Below are 24,170 nucleotides of genomic sequence, written 5' to 3' on the forward strand. Positions count from 1 at the left end.
TATGCAGAGGACAGCCTTGCATTTGAAATAATCTAGCAAGTTCCTGTAGATGTTTTTGACCTCATTACCGTAGATGCCGTGTTTGGTGTGCTATAGATATATGTATATCTATGCATTGAGATTGTAGTTTGAAAAAGCTGTTCCCATCATGAAAGAGATAAATTGCTGTGATATTTGAGAGTGGGAGAGAACGTGAAGCTTAAAAGGCAACGGTATGGTCTGGGTCTACAGACTATACACCAGATTTCTCAAGGCTTTACACTGCTGAAGGGTCACACAAAGTGACACAAACTGGCACGAATTGGGCTTTTCTTCCAGCACAAATTTTGAATTTCGAGGTATAGTAGCACTAGTTCTTTGTGCTACTTTACTCCAAGAGGGTGGTATATGGGTGTTCCCATGCATACATGGATTTTGAAGGCCTATCTTCTAAAAAAGGGAAACAAGGGTTTGGTCCAAACATTTCTCAAAATGTTTATAACTTTGCATGTTTGCTCTCAGATACACACATGTAAAGTTAGAAAAGATTTAAGCTATGCTTAAGCATTGCATTTTGTATAGGCTTGGTGCCCATCCAGGACAGACCTATCCTAGACATTATGCACACCTTACGTACACACCATTGCACTATGGTTCAATGGTGCCTGCATGGCCTAAGTTAGCCTAAAGTGTACCAGTGCAGCGACTGACAGCAGTTGCGCCATATCTCGGTAGGCTTAGTATGGATGGCAGTGTCCAGCTGTCTCCCTTTCATGTAAAGCAGTGCAGCACTTTTGTTTGTTATATTATGCCATAATAGTATGTAACATATATTTTTGTGAAAATAGAGGCTAGCAAGACAGCTAAAGCTGTATCTACATCCGACCAAAATGATACTGCAGATGTCAATGTTGTTCTACGATCGCTCAAAGTTTGTTAATCTTTAGCATTCTGCCTTTATCAGGGCCACTGCCATTTTGTTCCAGAGGAAAACACCATCAAGCCTAAACTATGTATCAAACATAGGTTAATTATGTGGTGTAATGTGCCTTTTTTGATAATATTTCATCATTATTTTGAACTTTTACATATGGTACAAACACTGTCTTGACAAAGATTTGACTTCATTGGTATTGGTTTAATTGGTGGCTTGTAATCACGGCTATACATAGTAATATAGTTCTTTGAAAACAGTTAGGAATACAGAGGAATCATAAATGATATTTGCTAACCTTTTTTGATGTTTCTTTAATATTCATGTCCTAGGTTTGTCTTTCAAAACTATCAATGGGTCCAAGCCATGGTATTTGCCATTGATGAGATAAATAGAAACCCTGACCTCTTACCCAACATCACACTGGGCTTCCAGATCTATGACTCATGTGGCAATCCACTTCTTGCTCTTCAGGGCACACTATGGATGCTGACAGGGCAGAGACAGCACATTCTGAACTACAGCTGTCTAAGGGCTGGTCTTCTTGCTGGAATTGTTGGAGATGCTGGTTCCCTGTGCTCCATTCCTATGGCACGAGTACTGGGATTGTACAGACATCCACAGGTAGGATACAAAATAGCATCCTGTGCTAAGGGCAACTATTTCATAAGGTGTCAATTATGGGGATGAAGTTTTTAAAATGAATACAGAGATCTTGGTTTCTGAAATATGGAAACCGGTCTGCAATGACCTTGTAGTAACTCTAATTGACTTTATTGGAAATGTTTATCTATATCTACATATACATATATTGCTATATCTATAGCAATGAAAAGAGTTAGTGGATCTTTATGCATTCTTTATCTATAAACTAAAACGTAAACTACACAAATATAAAAAAGTGTAGAGTTTAATTTATAATCTACAGAACACTTTCAAATTATAATAACATGCACACTCCATATACAGAGTATAGAACTTGGTAGTCACGATATATTAACTACAACCTGCGTGTTCTCCATGCACTGCATAAACCATTTCATATTCTATCAGTTATACCAACTAAAATAACAACATTTACAAAAACACTTATGACATCACGTATCACATGTAGAGAGGTGAGTTGTAGTTAATGTATTGTTGGTATCGAACTCAATACAATTTGTATGGAGGTGCGTGAGTTATAATAATTTGAAGGTGTTACACAAATGATAAATTAAAAGTATAACTTTAGATTTTCTAATATTTGTGTAGTTTAATTTTCATTGTACCTAAAGAATAAATAAAGGTATAGGAATTTTAAGGTGGTCTGTATTTGGAGTGGCATAGTGTGGAGTTGCACAGAGTGGAATAGAATAGAGATTTGTGGTGTTGAGTGGAGTGACATGCAGTGGAGTAGTGTAGAGAAGAGTGGTGTAGAGTGAAGCTTTGAATTTAGCGATGTGCATTGGAGTGCAGTAGACTGAAGTGTCATGCAATGGAATAGCACACAGTGGAGTGACATAGACTGGAGTGCTGTAGTTTGGAGTGGGGTACAATGTAATAGTGTAGAGTGTAATAGTATAAAGTAGAGTTGAAGATAGTGAAGTGGCATGGAGTGAAGGAGCTTAGAGTGGAGTGACACAGACTAGAGTGTCAAAGAAGTGATTTGGTCAGAGTTTTACTTATTACAGCGGAGTCAAGTAGAGTGGGGTGGCTTGGAGTAGAGTGGTGTAAAGCAGGGTGGCGTATTATGGATTAGTATAGACTGCAGTGGTGTATTAAGTTAGTGAGAGTTAGAGTATGCGACGTAGACTGGAATATTGTACAATAGAGGAGCATAGAGTGAAGAGGAGTTTAAGTTTGGTTTGTATCTAAAGAATGAATAAAGTTATAGTAATTGAAAGGTAGTGTATAAAGTATAAATTTAAGGCATAACGAGAACTTTAGAATAAGTTTGCTTTGTACAGAAAGAATAACTACAATTTTCCTAATTATAACAAACGTTTAACCTTAGTTTTTTTCTTAGAATTTCAATTTTTTTAATAATTTTAATAACCATGTGGTTCAAATCAAAGAGTTTTGTGTCATTGAATGGAGTGTTGTTATATAAAGTTTTGTACAGTAGAGTGGAGGAGAGTGTTATACAGCGTAGTATTTTAGAGTGCAGTGTTGTAGAGTAGAGAACAGTGGAGTGGAGTGGAGTTGAGTGTGGCATAGTGGCGTGGCATTCATTGGAATAGGATATGGTGGAGTAGCGTAGAGTGGAGTGTTGCAAGAGGAAATATCATTGAGTGAAGTGTCATATAGTGGAGTGGTGTAGGGCAGAGTGTTATACAGTGGAATAGTGTAGAGTGGTGTGGGGACAGTGGAGTGACGTGTTGTGGAATAGCATCCAGTGGAGGGGCATGCATTGAAGTGGTGTAGACTTGAGTAACATAGAATGGTGTGGAGTACAATGTAATAGTATACAGTAGAGTGTTGTACAGTGGAGTGGCATATGTTGGAGTGACGTACAGAGGATTGGCATAGAGTGGAGTGGCGTACAGCAGAATAGCATACGGTGGAGTAATGTAGACTGGAATGCACAGAGTGGAGTTGTCCCATACCAAAAATAAGCTTTGCTCAATTTATGCAAGTGTCTGAGCTTTCTAACTTGTTAGACTTCAAGACTCAGTCTTAATCTTTATTTTAGAGGTAAAATGATTCCAGGTGAATATTGCAACCCAACTTATCTCCCAAAAACACAGATATAAGATGTTTTAGGTATACTAACAGATTCCCTGTTGTCTCCTAGACCCATGGTTGTACCAGTGTATAAATGTGGACACGTTTTATTGTCAAGGAAATGCTTAATTTCAAGTCAAGACTCTAATACCAACTAAGACACAGTTTGTATTTTACAAGCACAATTTATTTATTTAGAAAGATTGCTAAAAGGGTGTGCTAAGATCAATAAACGGATTAGGCCTAGATATTTTATTGAGGCAAGGAGGAATGTATAACAAAATCAAAGCTCAATCATATTATGGATTGCTGCCTCTCTAGGTATACCTGAGAGTACCCTAGACTCCCTAGATCAGCATGCTAGGCAATCCTGATTTCTAATTCCCATTCACTACTTATTAGTCTTGTTTGTTATCATCTGCCATTCTAAAAGGCTGTTGTCATTTCTGACTCATTGGGAGTGATGCAATTCATACCTCTTGCCAAGTTTTGCCTGGCTTGGGATTCACGCTAGCATCCTCAAGCACTCCACAAATGAGAAAGAGAGAAAGGAGGGCTTGAACTGCTCCATTCTGTGCTGAGCACTTATTTGAGCACTTATCTCCAGCTCCCGTAAAGGGAGGGCTCAGCTACTCTCAGCCTGGTTGAATAGATCGCCTGCACCTGGGCATGAGTCCCTCAGTCCCACACTTCTGCTCCGATTGACAGAGTTCTCACTCTTTTACCTTAGGTTCTGTCCAGACTTATATAGAGAATCTGACCAGAATTGTTCTCATTGTACCAACCCGGAGTGCACTGCCTTGACGCATTCCCTGGACTAGTCTTGGAATTTACTGTCACAGTATCTGGACATCCCCAAAAATGTTTGTACATCTTAAACTCATAATAATCTATGTATGTTTCCTATCTATCTATCAATCAATCAATCGATCATTTGTAAAGCGCACTACATACCCGCGAGGGTCTCAAGGCGCTGGGGGGCCGCTACTGATCGAACAGCCAGGTCTTCAGTATCCTCCTGAAGGTCAGAAGGTCTTGGGTCTGTCGTAGGCTCAGTGGGAGGGTGTTCCATGTCTTGGCGGCGGTGGTTGTTCTTCGGATGCACGGGACGGTGGCGAGTGAGAGGTCGGCAGAGCGTAGCTGGCGGTTGGGGATGTAGAAGGAGAGCCGTCTGTTGAGGTAGGCTGGGCCGGTCTCGTGGAGTGCTTTGTGTGCGTGGATGAGGAGCTTGAAGGATAGCCTCTTGTTGACGGGGAGCCAGTGCAGGTTTCTCAAGTGGGGGGTGATGTGGCTATGTCGTGGTACGTCGCGGATCAGTCGTGCCGAGGCGTTTTGGATGCGTTGTAGTTGTTTGATGAGCTTGGTCGAGGCTCCCATGTAGAGGGTGTTTCCGTAGTCGAGTCTGTTGCTGACGAGGGCCTGGGTGACTGTCTTTCTTGTATCTGTCGGGATCCATCTGTAGATCTTGCGGAGCATGCAGAGGGTGTTGAAGCAGGAGGAGGAGACGGCATTTACTTGCTTGGTCATTGAGAGCGTTGAGTCGAGGATGATTCCCAGGTTGCGTGTGTGGTCGGTGGGTGTCGGGGCTGCCCCCAGTGCCGTCGGCCACCAGGAGTCATCCCAGGCTGAAGGGTTGGAGCCGAGGATGAGGACCTCCGTCTTGTCCGAGTTCAGCTTCAGACGACCGATCTTCATCCAGTCGGCGACGGCCTTCATTCCTTCATGGAGGTTGGCTTTGGCAGTGATGGGGTCCTTGGTGAGGGAGAGGATCAGTTGAGTGTCGTCAGCATAGGAGATTATGTTGAAGTCGTGCTGTCGGGCGACGTGTGCGAACGGGGCCATGTAAATGTTGAACAGTGTCGGGCTGAGGGAGGATCCCTGGGGTACGCCGCAGATGATCTTGCAGGCTTTGGAAAGGAATGGGGGGAGGCGGATGCTCTGTGTTCTGCTGGAGAGTAAGGAGGTGGTCCATTCTAGAGCCTTGTCTTGGATCCCTGCGGTGTGGAGGCGTGCGCGTAGTGTGCGGTAGCAGACGGTGTCAAAGGCGGCGGAGAGGTCTAGGAGGATGAGTGCTGTGGTCTCACCGTTGTCCAGCAGGGTCCTGATGTCATTGGTGGCGGCGATGAGGGCAGTCTCGGTGCTGTGGTTGCTGCGGAACCCTGACTGGGATGGGTCCAGGATTCTATTTTCTTCGAGGTATCGGGTTAGCTGTCTGTTGACGATTTTCTCGATGACCTTGGCCGGGAAGGGGAGCAGAGATATGGGCGGGAAGTTCTTGAGGTCTCTTGGGTCTGCCTTAGGTTTTTTGAGTAGGGCGTTTATCTCGACGTGTTTCCAGCTCTCTGGGAAGGTCGCGGTCTCGAGGGAGAGGTTGATGACGTTGCACAGGTGGGGTGCGATGGAGCTGCTTGCTTTGTTGAAGACGTGGTGCGGGTATGGGTCTGACGGAGAGCCGGAGTAGATTGTGCTCATGGTCTTGATGGTGTTATCGACGCTCACGCTGGCCCAGGATAGCAGGGGGTCATGGTCGATGGTGTGCGGAGGGTCTGTTGTGTTGCTGTCTGTTGGGGCTGTCTGGGTGTTGAAGTTGTCGTGGATGTCTGCTATCTTGCGGTGGAAGGTGGCGAGGGAGTCACACAAGGCTTGCGACGGCGGGATGTCGTTGGTGTTGGAGCTGGGGTTGGAGAGTTCCTTCACGATGTTGAAGAGCTCCTTGCTATTGTGTGCGTTGTTGTCGAGGCAGTCTTTAAAGGAGGTCCTCTTGGCCGCCCTGATGAGGTGGTGGTGGTTGCGGATGGCGTCCTTGTGTGCTGCGTGGCTGTCCGGAGTTTGTTCACTGTGCCATTCCTTCTCTAGTTTCCGGCAGGCTTGCTTGGAGGCAAGGAGTTCTGGGGTGAACCAGATGGCCCTCTTGCTGGTGTCTCTGTGGGGGGGTTTCTTCAGCGGGGCGAGGGTGTTGGCGCAGTCGTCGATCCAGCGTCTAAGGCTGTGGGCAGCGGCGTCAGTGTTGGAGGGTTTTGTGGGTGGGCTGAGAGTGAGGTTTGCATGTAGTTGGTCTTCGGTGATTTTGCTCCAGCAGCGGTGGGGGATCTGTTGGGTGCGGTGGTCTGTGGTGGGTTTCTGGAAGGCGAAGTGGATGCAGCGGTGGTCGGTCCAGAGGAGTTCGGTGGTGTGGCTGATGGAGACGTGCGGGCTTGAGAAGAAGACGGGGTCGAGCGTGTGGCCGTCGGAGTGGGTGGGCATTGTGACGAGTTGCTTCAGTCCGAGGTTGGCAAGGTTATCGATCAGGGTTGTGGAGTTGTTCTCATTGTTGTTCTCAAGGTGGAAGTTCAGGTCTCCGAGAAGGATGTAGTCGGTGGAGGTCAGGGTGTACGTGCTGATGAAGTCGGCGATGGAGTCGCTGAACTGGGGACAGAGTCTGGGGGGTCGGTAGACGAGGGTGCCTCTGAGGGTGGAGTTAGGGTCTGTGTGGATCTGGAAGTGCATGTGTTCGGCGGTGCTGAGCGCATCGGCGGTGCAAGTCGAGACCCTGATGCTGTTCTTGTGGACGATGGTGATTCGTCCTCCGACTCCGTTGGTGCGGTCTCTACGGGTGATCTTGTAGCCGTCTGGGATGGCTATGGCGATGCGGAGTAGTCGTTCAGCCAGGTCTCTGTCAGGAAGGCGACGTCCGGGGATGTTGTGTTGAGCAGGTCCCAGAGCTCGACGGCGTGTTTGCGTGCGGAGCGGGTGTTCAGTAGTATGCATCGGAGGTGGTTGGGGTCTTTCTTGGCGGGTGGTTTGTTGGCTCTGAGGCTGGTGTAGCTGCAGTTCCGGCAGGTGAGGGAACCATGTGTGCGTTTCAGGGCGGCCTTGAAGCAGCTGTGGGTCCGTCCGGACATGAGAGCGTGCAGAGTGCTGGCTTCGTAGTGGCGGCGGTCGTTGTGGCGGGTGCAGGAGCCAGGGGTTCTGGCACTGGGCACGGTCCAGGCGCGGACGGGCTTGCCTATGGCGTGCGGCGCGGCCACGCAGCGGCATATATGGGGAGGTGGGAGGGAGGAGCAGCTGGGAGGTGGGGCAGTGAATGGGCAGTGGGCAGTCAGGGGGCGGGGCCACAGGGGACGCAGCGGCCGGGGCGGTGAGGGAAGATGAAGGTAACACAAGGCAAAAGGGTACAAAGAACGAGGGAAACGAGTGGCACAGAAGGCAAAAAGGGCACAGAAATACAGGAAAAACGAGTGTCACAGAAGGCAAGAGGGCACAGAAATACAGGGAAAAAACGAGTTGGACAGAGGCAAAAAGGGCACAGAAATACAGGAAAAACGAGTGTCACAGAAGGCAAGAGGGCACAGAAATACAGGGGGAAAAACGAGTGGCACAGAAGGCAAAAAGGGCACAGAAATACAGGAAAAACGAGTGGTACAGAAGGCAAGAGGGCACAGAAATACAGGGAAAAAACGAGTGGCACAGAAGGCAAGAGGGCACAGAAATACAGGGAAAATGAGTGTCACAGAAGGCAAGAAAGCACAGAAATACAGGGAAAAAACGAGTGACACAGAAGGCAAAAAGGGCACAGAAATACAGGGAAAAAACGAGTGGCACAGAAGACAAATAGTACAAAGAAATACAGGAAAAACGAGTGTCACTGCAGGCAAGAGGGCGCAGAAATACAGGGAAAAAACGAGTGGCACAGAAGGCAAAAAGGGCACAGAAATACAGGGGCAGCTGAGAAACAGAAGGCAAAAGCGGGCGGAGAGGCACGGGGGCAGCAAGGGGTACAGAAGGAAAAACCGGGAAGAGACACGGGGGTAGCGAGGGGTACAGAAGGAAAAACTGGGCAGAGATACTGGGGCAGCGAGGGGTACAGAAGAAAAAGCCGGGCTGAGAGACACGGGGACAACGAGGGGAACAGAGGGAAGAAAACGGGCACGGACCACTAACAGGCAGCGGGGGAAGACAAAGCAACAGCAGTCACAGACACAACAATATAAAACAGGCAATACAATAAAACAGTAGAGCGGAAGATGAACAAACCTACGGCCTACCACTGGCCACCAGGGATGAGGCGCAGGTGGTAGCCTGCGGGTGGTGGAGGGCCTCGAGGGACACATAGGCGGTGATGTAAGGAGGGGGAGCGACCTACCTGGTGGGGTCTATAGTGTGCAAATCCTCATCTTTGAATTTAACTGAGGACATCATTAAAATTATAATAGGTAATCCCTATGGCAACATGCCCCTGGTATCTGAAAGGAATTTGTTGACATTGCATCACTTACACACAGAAATATGCATCAAAACAATCCTAATGAGATGGCATATTTGAAGAATCATGTTAAAGATGCAAAACTCATGCATACAAAAATGGAGGAATTAAATAGATCATGTAACACCACACTGTGTTCAGAAAGTCTCTGGAAAATTTCAAAAACTGTATTATATGCACAGTTCAAAAGGTAATAAATGTTCATATAGATACAAAATGCATACATATTTATTCCTGCATTGTTTGCACTTGTAATCCGAAATGGATTATTCCAAGTACATCGACAAGTGGCAGATATTGCAGTACTCCATTGTTTTAACCCTGCAAACCTAGAAGCATCAATCAAAACTTGGAGCATGAAATAAAACCAAGCAAACCACTGACTCACAATATATCCTTTTGTCATGGATATTCAAAAAGCCAGAGATCAAATATACATAATGTAATGCTCAAAAGTCTGGAAACATATGTGCATTCATAACAAAAACCTCACCACCATTATTTGGAAGAGAAACCTTTGCTTGATAACCAAAGTAAAACGGGCACTGATATTTTTCAAAGCCAATTAGGAAAAATGAAGTGGCACAAACAACAGTGAAAAATAATGTCCTTTGTAAGTCCCCAAAAATAAAGTTCTACTTGTGATTTACCTAAAAGTTCATGAATAAAACCTTTTCCTACTTTCTTCGGTATTTCTATGCCATTCAGCACCCAGATCACATACTCTCCTCCGCTGAGACTAGTAGTCCAGGAATGTCAAAAAGCATAGACCTTTCAACTTCAGCCTGGATTTCACAGACGAATGCACACAGTGAAAGCTGTAGCATCTGATCCGCATGCATGCAGCGTAGGCCACATTATCCATAACCTCCATGAACTCAAAGGAGAAAGTTTCAAGTTCCATTTCACCAATTGCTGAGGAAGGAGACATCAATGGCCACATCACAGAGTCCATATGATTAAGCTGCTGGCCTAGCCAATAGTCTTGGATTGATTCAATGCTCACTAAAATTGGACCCTCAAAATGAGCATCAATGATAATTGGAAGAAAAAGTGTTTTGTGATGTGCTCTCACTCATAAGACCAGCAACATCCTGGTCGGCCATTGGATCTTCAAGAAGGATTTCCAGGCACAAGTTAAAAGGACAGATGAGGCACCAAAATACAGGGCACATGCTTCGACCTGCAGTCTGCAAAAACTCAGCAACCAGAAGTCAGAGAGTTTGTTAAGACAGCCTCCTCCCAAACACATCAACAGCCACTCTCTGCAAAGTTGTTCATTGTAGGACATCACTTCATTTTCCAGAAACTATGCATCCATTGAGGAGAAATAGATAAAACACCACAGCATTACAGCAATAGCGAGGATCACAAAGACTACTTGAATCCCAAATGCACTTGCAAACAGCAAGTGGGAGATCGATCATAAGATGCCTGCAATCTTCTGAAGCAAACACACTAAAATGGAACTGACAATCTTATTGACATGAATGACTCCTGTTTTAAAGGAGTTAATAAATATTCTATTCACCAGTTGTACAAAGTGGACTGGAGATTGTGTTCTGAGAAGGCTAGAACTTCAGCTGATGACCTTGCCACTTGCAATTTTATATTTTTAGCTGCTGAAGTTAACACAACTTCTTTCTGATAATAATAGTGTAACCAGTTTAATATTTTTTTTTTTTTAAAGCATCGGTTTTCATTCAACACCAAGACAGAGCTTGTAAGATATCAGTTGGTCCTGGGAAAACTGTTATGTCACAACATTGTACTGATCTGGAAATGGTTAATAGGTGGCACACTGAGGTTCTCATACTACAACCAGTGGAAATCCCTAAGAAAAATGCAGAACCATTAGCGAATACTGTGTATTCTGTGGTAATATACACCAAAGGCCTAGCACTTATATAACACTGAAGCCCAGGAACAGATGCACTACAAAGTCCATGCACCATGACTGGGCTGCATACCAAGACTTTGGATAGCAGAGAATTTCAAGTATTCATACGGATACAGACCTTCTTGTCTTCACTAAAGCATCAGTATGAAAACGGAAATGACCACTCATGTTTCAAATACTGTTAATTTCCTCATACCAGTGGACAGATGTATAGTTCAAACATTCAATATAGTGAAAAGTTGTTACTGGAAAAGCTATAACACCCTGAAGTAACCAGGTGATATCAGCCACAGAAAATGGGATGTGTTTCTGATTTTCTATACTCAGCAGAGTGTATATAGTTTCTGTCTTTGGAAGTATCCCTGTGTTTGAGACAGATTGTAGGACCTGAAAGGGCACCCAAATGTAATAACCACTAGGGTACCCATCCACCCACAATTGATTTTAAAGCCCAATCCAAACTCAGGATTGCTTTCAGCTGTGCCTTACCGTGCTGTAGCATTCTCATGTCAGTGTTAATCAAATCCAAAGCTGAAGAAACAACATGATTCAATTTGTAAATTCTTTCTGACAGTGTACTCATGCCATTGTCAACAACTTGAAAGGTCATTTATAAATTTGCTTTGTCAATCTGTTAAAGCCTAGCTGCAGCTTCCTGCTCGGATGCCTTCCAAATGCCAGTATATACTTCATGGAGAAATCTCTTTGGTAGAAACACGTGGCCCCAAAACAAAGTCACTAAATCCATGCCCTTGTGAATCGATGCTGTTTCACAGATTCCCTGATTCCAAGATTCCAAGAAGTGAGACTGCAACCAATTCTGACCCAGTTTACCCACACCTCAAATTGTATCAAACACAGTTGTGTCTCCCATTTTGTAGCGCAGTTCTGGTCTATTAGCTTTAAAACCAGTGTCATTTAACAGGAAACAGTTCACACAAATATCAGCTGACCAGAGTTCCCACTACTCAGAAGCAAATTGTGACATGTTGTATGTACCATTCATAATCATGTTAGGTGTAATTTCATTTTAAATATTTCATTTGAATTTAAAGTAATTCAGCTCTCCTGCCACAAGGATTGATTGTGTTTGCATGTTCTTTATGCAGGCAAGCCCTAGGCATGATGTCTTCTGCATGGATTTATTCAGAAAAAGCAACACGCCACTTGTTTGACTTGGATATCCAGCTCCTTAAACTCATGCTCCAAATATTTCTCCTCCAGCCTCAATTTAGTCAGCTCAAATTTCCTTTTTAGCTTCCTCTCCTCCCTCCTATCCTTCAACTCCTTTGGGGACAATCCTCAATCCGAAACACTGCTCTCTGCTTTATCCATCCTGAGTATCAGGGCCATCCATATCCTCTGCTGGGGTAGAGTCAGTCTCTCCTGGGAACTCAGGACCCTGGTCTGGGTCCTCCCTCCCCTCCTCATCCTCAGACCGTGCTCCTCCCACCTTATTGTCATCCACCTCTTCCTATCCTGAGGTGGCCTGCCATCTTTCTGCCTCCTCAAAGGCTTTGAGGGCTACCAGCAGATCCACTCTTGTAACCTTGGTTGCCTTTAGCCCCCTCTGTGTGCAAAGCTTTGGCAGCTCATACTTGCTGAGGGTATCCACATTGCAGGTATCCATCGTGCAACAAGTGAAGGTTTAGGGTACTTACATTTTGAAACAGGGGCGTCCAATGGAAATCTAGGACAGGAAAAAGAAAAAAACCTGTAATGTTCTTGAAAAATGTGGATGGTAATGTACACCAAATTTCTGTGAGGAACTGCACAAACACAAGTCCTTTACTCACCGCTGATCACAAATGTTAGAAATTGGGTCTCTAGGTGGCAGAGGTATGCACCCTGTCTGAGCAGCGACCAAAATCCTAGTCAGGGAAAGTCAGATCCACTGCATAAATTAAACTTTTCTCACCCTCTGATAGCTTGGTACAGAGCAGGCAGGCTTAACTTAGGAGTCAATGTGTAAATAATTTGTGCAACACTTAGGGGCCGATTTCGATCTGGATCGGAAGGGCACCGAACGTGATCCAGCCGGAAAAAGTATGAGCCGTACGTGTGTTTTCCACCCAACTCGTACAGCTGTACGAGCGACCAAGTCCGATGCGAGTTACGTGAAATTCACCTACTAAGTCGTCTCAAGGTCCGATCTGCTCCGTATGTCTCGGCTGTAAGCTAACCGTGGCGTGCAATGGATGCGATTTACGACCGAGCCAGTACGATGCATGCGTCGGACAGCTGGTGCAAGCTGGATACTCCGGCTCGCAAAATGTCCGGTAAGTTGCCTTTGGGGGTCCGCGTCAGACCCCCTGACACCCGCAGCCCTACGACTCGGACACAGGGGGAGACCCAAGTGTCCCCCCAACACAGGCATGTACGGTGAGGATGGCACTGATGTGTACCCACTGTAGGGGCCGCCCTTGTGCGAGACATACCCATTCAGTCAATGGGAGCCCATGTACGGGTCATGCAACCGGCTACCATTGACTTCTATGGGAGTCCGACCGAACCGAGTCCGGCAGCTTACGGCAGCATCGTGCTTGCTCGGTCGGACTGCAGGACTCCGGCTTGGTCGGAAAACACTCTGGATCCGGCTCGGTCGGAGAGGTTTCCGACCCGGATTGGAATCGGCCCCTTATTACTGTAAAACAGTCAAAACCACCACACAAAAATAAACCACACCTGGTTAGAAAAATAGGGCTTGAATTATTGAAAAAAATAAGACCAAAACAACCAACATATTTTAAATAGAATTAGATTAGAAGATTATCTTGAAATCCAGTGCTTAAAAGTAAATATCACTAAGGTGCCAATTCCAATCCTGCAAAACCCGGGTACGAATGGTCGTACGGAGCATATTCTCCTTCCGACTCGTACCCGGGAAAACCACCTTACAAACCAGCAAGTACGATTCGTACAGAAATACCATTTCCGTACGAGTCGTACAAAACACCGACCGGCTAAAAAATACCCACAATTCCGATCCGGGACACCGCGTACGTGACCTCCGGACGGAGTCAGGCAGCGTTTTACGGACCAGCAAGTACGATCCATGCCTACGTCACTCCGCACCGCTCATTTTTTACGGCAGCCAAAAACTCCTGTGAAATTGAGGACGACGCGAAGAAGGAGCACCGGTACGCGACGGAGAGCCATGGACCCCATCCTACGTGTCATCCTGGCCCTCCTAGCCTACGACCTGGTGTACAGAAACCGACGCAGACGCCACAGAAGGTCAGAACAACACCAATCCCTACGTACCACGATTGTAGTGGTGATGTAGGGGTACGCGTGGTACGGCCCGTACCCACGCTCTAAGGGCATGGGTACGGGCCATACCACGCGTACCCCTACATCACCACTACAATGGGCCATACTACCATTGTAGTGGTGACGTAGGGGTACGCGTGGTATGGACCGTACCCACGCCCGCCAGAGCATGTGTACGGTCCGTATCACCATTGTAGTGGTGTTGTAGGGGTATGCGTGGTACGGCCCGTACCAATGCCCTCAGAGCATGGGTACGGTCCGTACCACCATTGTAGTGGTGATGTAGGGGCACCATGGTACGGACCGTACACACCCTATGAATGCAGGGGTACGGTCCGTCTCACCCGTACCCCTACGGCACCAGTACATTATGGATACAAGGCGTAAACACGCCACAAATGTCGGACTACGGCCTGGTGCAGCATATTAGCAGTAAATTTGGGGGGGTGTATAACCAGGACAGGAGTGTACTGCACCAAGGGGGTGGGTGGGTGGGTGCGTGGCTGCAGAGGACTCCCAGCAGTGGACAGAGACATGGGGGTGGGTGCAGAGGATTTCCAGCAGTGTCCAGACATATGAGGGGTGGGTGCAGAGGATTCCCAGCAGTGTCCAGACATATGAGGAGTGGGTGCATATCACTACCAGCAGTGGACAGAGATGTATGAGGGGTGGGTGCAGAGGATTCCCAGCAGTGTGCAGACATATGAGGGGTGGGTGCAGAGGACTCCCGGCAGTGTCCAGACATATGAGGGGTGGGTGCAGAGGACTCCCGGCAGTGTCCAGACATATGAGGGGTGGGTGCAGAGGACTCCCAGCAGTGGACAGACATATGAGGGGTGGGTGCAGAGGATTCCCAGCAGTGTCCAGACATATGAGGAGTGGGTGCATATCACTACCAGCAGTGGACAGAGACGTATGAGGGGTGGGTGCAGAGGACTTCCAGCAGTGTCCACACATATGAGGGGTGGGTGCAGAGGACTCCCAGCAGTGGACAGAGACATATGAGGGGTGGGTGCATGTCACTACCAGCAGTGTCCAGACATATGAGGGGTGGGTGCAGAGGACTCCCAGCAGTGTCCAGACATATGAGGGGTGGGTGCAGTGACTCCCAGCAGTGGATAGACATATGAGGGGTGGGTGCAGAGGACTCCCAGCAGTGTCCGCACATATGAGGGGTGGGTGCAGAGGACTCCCTGCAGTGGACAGAGACATATGAGGGGTGGGTGCATGTCACTACCAGCAGTGTCCAGACATATGAGGGGTGGGTGCAGAGGACTCCCAGCAGTGGACAGACATATGAGGGGTGGGTGCAGAGGACTCCCAGCAGTGTCCACACATATGAGGGGTGGGTGCAGAGGACTCCCAGCAGTGGACAGAGACATATGAGGGGTGGGTGCATGTCACTACCAGCAGTGTCCAGACATATGAGGAGTGGGTGCAAATCACTACCAGCAGTGGACAGAGACATGGGTGTGTGTACATCATCCTCAGAGGACCACAACTCCATGGGTGTATGAAGGCATCCCCAATGTGCGACTATGTTGAGAGTGCCATAACAACACATCACTGACAGCAGTGTCCCACTCCCATGAGGATGGATGTCTTTCCCCCACTGCATGACACACCACATGTGGGTGTGAGGACAAATGACACATGCATACCCACCCCTGGCAGATGCAGCACAATACACACACTGAGATCATGTCACAAGACTGTACAGTTATGTTAAAGCCTACTAAACTAAGAGAGCCAAAGGGAACACACACTGTCACACACATTCCAGGACTGATAGGAATGTACAGGTGCTGGGACAGCCACCAAGTTGTTGTCTCCCATGAAAGGAATAGGGTGGACTTCCCACAGATACAATGCCCACAATTGTGAGTCAGGTGAACAAATACCCTGCAGAACAAGTACCATATATGTGCTAGGCTGGGAGTACACACTTGCATAGTGCGGAAAAGGGACAATTTCTACATGAAGGCATGGCAACATGCTCTATACACAAGTACAGTGACTACCAAGGATGGCACAGGCGATGCAGCCGGAGACATTGCTGAGCAGGCATGGCCATAGTTGAAGGGATCCGTCACCCACCAAGGAAATGTAGACACAGGTCAGCACAACAATTGTGCAACTCCCTGCAGGGAAGATGTCAGGTGCCACAGAGGAAGGAACACTCCTTGGGACAATGTCTCCAAACACAAAGAGCATACACGACCAAAGAATCTTTTCAGAGACCTTGTGATGGCACGCAGATACCAGGGTCCACCCCATGAGCAGCAAACTACAACATTTCCCAGACACCTAACACATGATCACCACCCCAACTCATGGAGCATCAGCACCAACATCAATACCTGAAAACCAATCGTGTTCAAAGGAAAAACAAAATGCTTTATTCAGCATTAAATTAGAAAGGTATAAAAGGGCACTATTTACAAAGGCCATAGGCCAGTCCAGATGCGAAGTCCTGCGGGGGGACACATGTCCACGCGTCTCCCTGAGCTTGCCTGCACATTCTAAACCTCTGGTTCATCGACTGGGGGGGGGCATCATGTGGGGAAGGACCAGGCACCGCAGGGACAGGAGGGGGAAGGGTAGGTGTTGTGGGTGCAGGCACGGACGACTCCACCACAGGGGGTGGGGCAGCGCCAAAGGTGGAGGTTAGCATGGTGCTGCACACGTCCGCAAGCTCGTCCAGCGTCTCCACTGCACCCGAAGGAACCACAGGCCCCAAGGAAGGGGGGGAGGGTCGGAGGGATGGGTTGCAGCGCTACTGGTGGAGGTGGTGGACAGGGGGGGACTCAACTCCCCTACACGTGAAGTGCCTTGCCCGTTTGCGTGATGGTGAACCAGTGGGGCTGAGGCCCAGCACAGCCAAGTATGTCTCCTTCTCAGACTGTGGGGCAGGGGAGCCGAGGGGAGTGACATTGGAGGGACTAGGGATTGAGGCATGCGGACTTGGACTGTGGCTGTTTGTCTGCCTGTGTGCCCTAGACCCAGTGGGTGTGCCTTCTTTCCCCTGAGTGTGCATGACAGGAGGTGTGCGCTTGCCCTTCCCTGTTGGTGTGCTGCCTGTGTCTGGTGGGGTGCGTGCCTGGGAATGTCTTTGTGTGCTTGGGACAGGCATGGGAGTGGGAAGTGTGGATGGTGCAGGGGTAGGGGGGGAGACGAAGCGCTGCAGGAGACTCACTGCTGCTGTCAGTGATGAGTCCATGGACCTCAGCAACATCCGTTGGTCAGACATCGCTGATGACATGCCCTCCATGTACGACACCATCTGTGTCAGCAGTCTGGTGTGGCCATGGAGGACAGTCAGGATCGATGTCTGCCCAACCTGCAACTGCCGCTGAATGTCCACAGACTCGGCAGTGAGGGCAGCAGGGGAGACAGGGGCAGGGGGTGCGGTGCCTGGCACGAAGGAGACACGTTGTTGCCCTACACGGACAGAAGGGTCCGGAGCAACTGGGAGGGCGGTGATGGGAATGGAGGGGGCGGTGACAGTTGTAGTGCTGCTGCCAGCTTTTGGAGCAGCCTCCGCCCCCTCAGGGAGTTCAGCCTCGGACCCGTCAGCGTCGTAGTCGGTGTTGGTACTAGACAGGTCCTCCGCCTGACTCCCCTCGCCCTCCGTGCCAATTGATTCCGCCGACTCCCCAGCAGTGGTGGCACCGGTGCTGGATCCCTCCTCCTGGTCCGTGCAGGTGTCTCCCTCGGTGTCCCCCGATGATGCTGTGTGCAAGGTGAAGAGACAGGAAATAATCAGTCACCTGTGTACATCTGACACATGAGTCCAAACAAAATAGGTCACAGTGCATATCAGGAAATGCATCATGAGTAACATCTAGAATACTCCGCACATATGTAAGCCCTGCTCTCCCCAGTTGATTCACCCACCATGCCACCTGAAAAAATGAAAATCAGGACACAACAGCAAATAACTCGATATCCAATTATACTGAGAAGCTAGTGTCTGTGAACAGTGGAGCACAGCCAGACTGAGAAGGCATGCCACCTCTTATTCACTGTGAAAGAAACAGTATTGGTGCACCCAAGGCCAAATAACAGACGCCAATGCTGAAGGTGTCCCCACACTCAGAGACCTGTGAGTACTTTGTAAACCCTAAAGAAATACATTGTGATCCCTTAGGAATCACAACACTTTACACAATCGACATGTTTGGAATGTGTGAATGTGCCACTTTTGGAACAGAACACACATGTGCCTGGATAACAGAAGTCACAGAAGGAGGTGCACAAAAAACTACATTTACACAGTCATTGTATGAGCTGCCAGCCTAATGCAAATAAGCCACTGTTAAGAAGAAATGTGGTATCAGGAAGTACATATACATGGCACCACGGTGGTCTGGATGACTTGACACCCGTAAGTTGGTATCAGCAACAACCAAGGACTAACCCAAATGCAACCACACTGTGGGAACATGTATATGTATAATCTCAAAACAATTTCTTTACAGAACTGTGCCTTTGTTTTAAATGTGCCAGCGTGTCCCCCAAAAGTTTAAAGGTGGTTTCTTGTGCACTTCCTTGGGAGACATCTGTCATGCAGGCACATTATTGTCCTTCACAACAAAAAATCAAAGTCAAGCATATAAACTATTGGGACATGTTGACAAGTGTAGTGAGTGCCAAGGTACAAGACTTCTTGACTAACAACTTAAATCATGCCACCTGTCACATGGCCATCCGTACCATGATGACACAGTTGGCAACACATCTGACCCACTACCTGTCATGTGGAGTGGCACACATGTCCAGACACAGGACAATGCATTAGCTAATTGCCCTGCAATTGTGTCGGAATAAGGAGCACCTGCACTGAGGAGACACCCTCATGGGAACCATTAATGTCCACACAGGTGTCAGCACACACAGACCAAACTACGTAGCATCTGGAGCACACACAGGTGCCAAAAATGGATGAGCAGGAAACATGTCTTTTAACTTTTACCACATGCTGCAAAGCACAAACATTACACCCTTCACAACATGCCTGGGTCACTGCACGTTGAGTGTCTGTCCAGACAATTATCACACACAGGTCAGACCTGGCAAGGAGACATAAGGTTTGGACATGTAGGCCTTGCCTGCAGAAACCCTCCCTACCTGAGACAATGTGATTGAGACAGAGCAAGTAGTTACACCTCTTAATCTGGGTTTACTAAAATGTGCATCAAGAACTCCTAAATGTACTCAACACCTCGTGAGGCTGACCACACATATTTGTGACAAACAACCATCAACAGATAGTTGTACATAGACACACAGGCACTGCCCAGTGTGAGTATGCACAAGGCTAATGGGGTCACCATGTACAGTGGACACATGTAGCACACTTTACGTAAATACAAATGAGGCCATGGAACAATGCCACAGAGGCCAACCTATGCTGAACACACAGAGAATGGGCACAGTGTTTGATGCCACACATGATTCCTAGGAAAAGGTGTCTCAGGGGACTGTAGTGGGCACACTGCTCCCTGGTCCTGGAATGAGCTGACTGTAACAGGAGCAACCGTCCCGGCACTATGCATATCTCCCACTCATGCACATCATGTCTGAGGCCACTACATCGGTCATGCATGCTGCAAGTCTGTTTATTTGAAACCTCACACTCCTATGTTGAGACTCAGGACAGTGCCAACAATTATGGACCCCCAAAGGAGTGAACAGGACAGGGCACAGGCAAGGTACCAACACATGTCAAAGACCACCCCCACACATGATGCTGAAAGCAGTGTGCACCTTGATTAACTTGCAGCCTAGATGACCATGTGCAATAGTGATTACACACACCCAGGGAACACATGTCAAGGAGGGGAAGGGAGGAAGAACAGCACCGGTTGACTTGGGGGAACAGGATATGCACTGCACATATAAACCCTGGCAGTGTATCCACGTGACAGAGCACTTCCAAAAGCTGGTGACACACAACAAACACACATGTACCTACCCCCTTCCTGCTGCTGCATCTCCTGTAACCGCCTATCCATCTCAGGGAAGACCACCGCCAGGACACGCTTCATTTGGTGGATCAGTCGCCGGCGCCCGCTGTGCTTGCGTGGTGGTGAGTCCCCCAGCAGGACCCGGGCGATCCTCCTGGTCCAGCACCGGATGTCCTGCCAGCGTTTCCTCACTTGGGGCAGGCGCCGACTGCGACCCTCCACCGAGATCACGGCCCTGACGGCCCGCTTCCAAATCTTCCCCTTCTCGTAGGCGGTTACCTGTGAGGATGACAAAGTGAGAAAAGATCACTACACCTGCTCCATGTCACAGAGACACACATTTGAACATCTTTGATTTGTTGAACAGGGCATAGTATGCTGCCAACTAATAGCACCTTTGTCATAGGGACATTCGCCTCTGTGTAAGCCCCAATGCACTACATGGCATTGAAAGTACACAGGTGGCATGAGGGGTTCGACACACTCCCTGATCATGGCAAACACTGTGCATCACAAGCAACACAAGGCTGATGGACAGCACCTCCAAGCAGTCACATGCCCCAGGCCACTGACGCAAAGTCAGCAGAGTACACAGGCACACACAGGCACAGATCATTCACCTGCCATTGGCAACAGCGTATACAAACCTCACTCTGCACATGTGCCACTTGCCTGGGGGGTGTCACAGGTGGGGGCTAGCTCAGCAAGTCAGATACACAGCACGGCTTACTTCTCACATCAGATGGGTAGAGCAGTTGCCTCCTTCATGCAGCTGTGGTGCAACACTCCACATGGACACTCACCCACATGACAAGGAACATTCACACACATCAATGTCCAGGGCGCGTACACATCATTTGGACACTCTCACCACAGCTCCACTCAACTCACACACATCTGTGGGTACAGTCACCTGTCACACCAGGGGGACCACTGAATCACCTCAGTGAGGTTCTGGACTTTTAAGAGTCCAGAGGTGTCAGGGAAACAACACCCGAAGACCCCTGAGTTCCTCCTGTCTCGGTGCACAAATAAACAGAGACACGGGCTTCTCGATGGCGGCGTCAAAGACCAAGGTTTATTTACTGCAGGGACACAGAAATCATAGGAACCACACAGAGGCAGAATCTACGAGACTGTTCAATTTGTATCAAGTGGGTCGTTTCTTAAATACAAGAAAAATGTCTCGGGGCAACATTACACAAATATTTCTCATGCCCAGCCCGGTATCCCAAACAGACAATAAATAAATATCAAACAATGATTAGTTGTAGGTTTTCGGTATTCGATCAGGTTCCCTCGACAGTTCTCCATTCTCCGCCCGATCCTCCCCATCATAAAAATCGTAACCTCCCCATTGTAAAAGCCCAGAAGGAAAGGAGCAGAGCCAGGTGCAAAGGATTGAAATGTAGGATAAGAGGTGTTTATGGATCATAAACGGGCATGGCTATCGTCTTCGGCCTTTCAGTCAGGACAACGGACACAAGAACCAGTATAGCAGGACTGGCCTCAGGCAAGGGAGGCAGCTTGATTCTGCCTAGTCATGCAGCGTCAGCCTTTCTCGGGCTCGAGCTTACGTGTCCTTAACAAGGTGACTCTGCCGGGGTCATCGTCCGTTCATTGACTATGTGAGGGCAAGAAACAAGATGGATGCCGTAACTAAAATGGATGCCATGGCTTTACAACAGAATGCCCTACTTCTCAGTGAATTCATGCTAGTTGCGCAGCGAAAACACTGTCATGCCTATAATGGATCATTTGCGGTTCATTGGTACCGAAATCGTGTCAGTACTACGATACCGAAATCACAGGTTCGGATCGCTACAGAACCTCAGACCGTCCTTTTGCCCTTACATAGGCAATAACTCACTCTATGTCAGAGTCCAGTTCTATGTTCATCAGGTCACTGATATGTTGTTGTAGCATTACTCTATCCCGTGGCATATCTCTGGAAACAGGTGGTTTTCTTATGCATGATGAAATACAAACGCTACATAAGGCAGGGCCACACTGAATAATGAGACAGCACGAGAATAAAAATACCAACGCAACACCAATGACCATTAGAACCTTCCACCCCCATGCAGATAACAGATTCCAGAACCATCCCATAAGTGACCAGTCACCCTCCTCTACATGAATGGAGTCGGAGATTTTGTGTAGCTTAGAGATGGCCTTGTATACTGTTGGCGCATTATCTGGGATAAAAACGCAGCAACTTGATTGGATCATTTTGCATACCCCACCTCGATCTGCAAGTAACACATCAAGAACCATACGGTTCTGTAACGTCATGAGGCGATCCGCTTGAAGCTCGGCCGTTAGGTTACTAAGGGCACCCGCAGTTTCGGTAATGGTGGATTCAACTACTCGTGTTAGTTGACGCAGGTTCCTACTGTTGACCATAGGCCCCCAGAACGGAAGGTAACCTTTGAAAAAGTCTCCTGCTTCTTGGCCAGCAGTATCTTCTTTACTGAATACACCTCTCACAACTCTTGTTTTGTGATAGTCCGGTGCAGCAGTGTATGTCGGAGGTAACAGTCGAGCGATATAACATGAGCCTGAGAAGTCAGCGGGCAGCCATGTATATGCTCTGTCTTGACAAACAAAATAGGTACCCTTAGCGGCTAAGAATGCTGGGGAAGATTGTGACGGGAACACGTATGTTTCAATACAGTCACTCTTCCCCAGTCGGGCTTTCTGATTCCTCCCATTCCCTTGCAAACAGACCTGACCTTGGTGGGGTACGACGCAGATCGGAGTTGAGCTCTTACGTTTGTTCTCGCCCAGAGTAATGCCATATTCTGTAATGTTCCACCCCATGTAAACTCGCAACTCATCCTTGGGAATGTACGGAGTATTATTGACATCTCTCACCATGTCAGTGATTCCTTTTACCAAGGCTCTATTAGCAGAGTTATACCGGGTGGAACGCGGAGGTCGTGGAGGGTAGGTCTCTAGAGCATAGGCGAACATGGTCTGAAATGCCCAGAATGATCCATTATAACTGAAAGGCAGGACCAAATAAGGGATGCCCTTGTCCATGGTATGTGGTATCAGGCCACATACCCAGCAGTTTGTTGTGTTAACCACTAGTTGATGTTGGTGCAAGAGCTGGATGAAAGTGTTATTTATAAACTCAGAGCGTCAAGCTTGTTCGTGAGCAGGAAAAGGGTGGAAAGAATGAATAGTACCAATAGTTGGGGAAACAGAAATATGGGGAGATACTGTAGACATAACAGGTGCAAAGATCAATTGAATACCAAAAATAATTCCGCCTACTAGAGTTATAAAAACAATCAGAAGTGTCAGAGCACATTGCATTAGGAAACATTTGCTATATAGTATATCATACAGTTTGGTCTTGTGCACATTTATGACTTTAACCCGTCGTAATTCAGGAAGCTCCATCTTCTATAACCGTTCGCAACGGATGGTTTGTACCTGTTAAAAACTTACCTCTGTCTATCCTGGGAGTTCCCAAGATAAACAGAAGAAACCGACCTAATGTCTGATTCCCTGTAAATTAAAACAAGGCACACGTTACGACCCTACGGTAACCCAGACGGCAAGGTAAGAGGATAGCAAAAACAAAAATTTAAAAAAAGCAAACTTCCTGACAGTACGGGATGCAATGCAATCAAAACAGTTTTACAGTTTTCAAACAAAAATGTAGTAATGCAATGTCATCAGTTCATCACATGAGAACGAAGATTGTATCTGTACTTTCCAGGTCTGGTTTGGTCTTGAAATAGCTGGTCCACAGGTGCAGAAATGTTCGACTCCACAGGTGACAAATGTTCACTTTGTGCAATACTTGGTTCAGGGTTCAACGGAACGGTTTCTGCTGAAGTGTCAAAGTTCTGCGTTTCAGTTCGTGGATGGTCCGTTAGATACTCTGCATCACTGAATGGGATGTGTCTAGGAACAGGTTCTGTCTCGGATACACCAATTCCTCGTCTAACCCAGTTGTCATAGGGAAGTGGAAGAGGGACACGCTTTGTGTGGCTGGCATGCACCCAATTCTTCCTGCCGGCCAGGCGTACTGCAGTTCTGGTTACAAGGAGGACCTGGAACGGGCACACGAATCTCGGCTGAAGGTTTCGGGTGCGTTCAAAGTTCCGCACCACGACCTGGTCCCCAGGTTTCAACGTGTGGCCTGGACTC

General features: G+C 47.8%; 1 protein-coding gene across 1 annotated transcript in view; it reads left to right on the forward strand.

The window, feature by feature from the left end:
• The first annotated feature begins 1,279 nt into the window (after window positions 1-1,279).
• The window catches only part of LOC146782724 (extracellular calcium-sensing receptor-like), a 116,870-nt gene continuing 93,979 nt past the window's right edge, over window positions 1,280-24,170 (forward strand). Inside the window, exon 1 of the mRNA XM_085637208.1 lies at window positions 1,280-1,537. Coding sequence (XP_085493334.1) covers window positions 1,280-1,537 — 258 coding nt within the window. The remainder of the gene's footprint in view (window positions 1,538-24,170) is intronic.

Source organism: Triturus cristatus, chromosome 12 (genome assembly GCF_964204655.1).
Source record: "Triturus cristatus chromosome 12, aTriCri1.1, whole genome shotgun sequence".
In the NCBI taxonomy this organism is placed as follows: domain Eukaryota; kingdom Metazoa; phylum Chordata; class Amphibia; order Caudata; family Salamandridae; genus Triturus; species Triturus cristatus.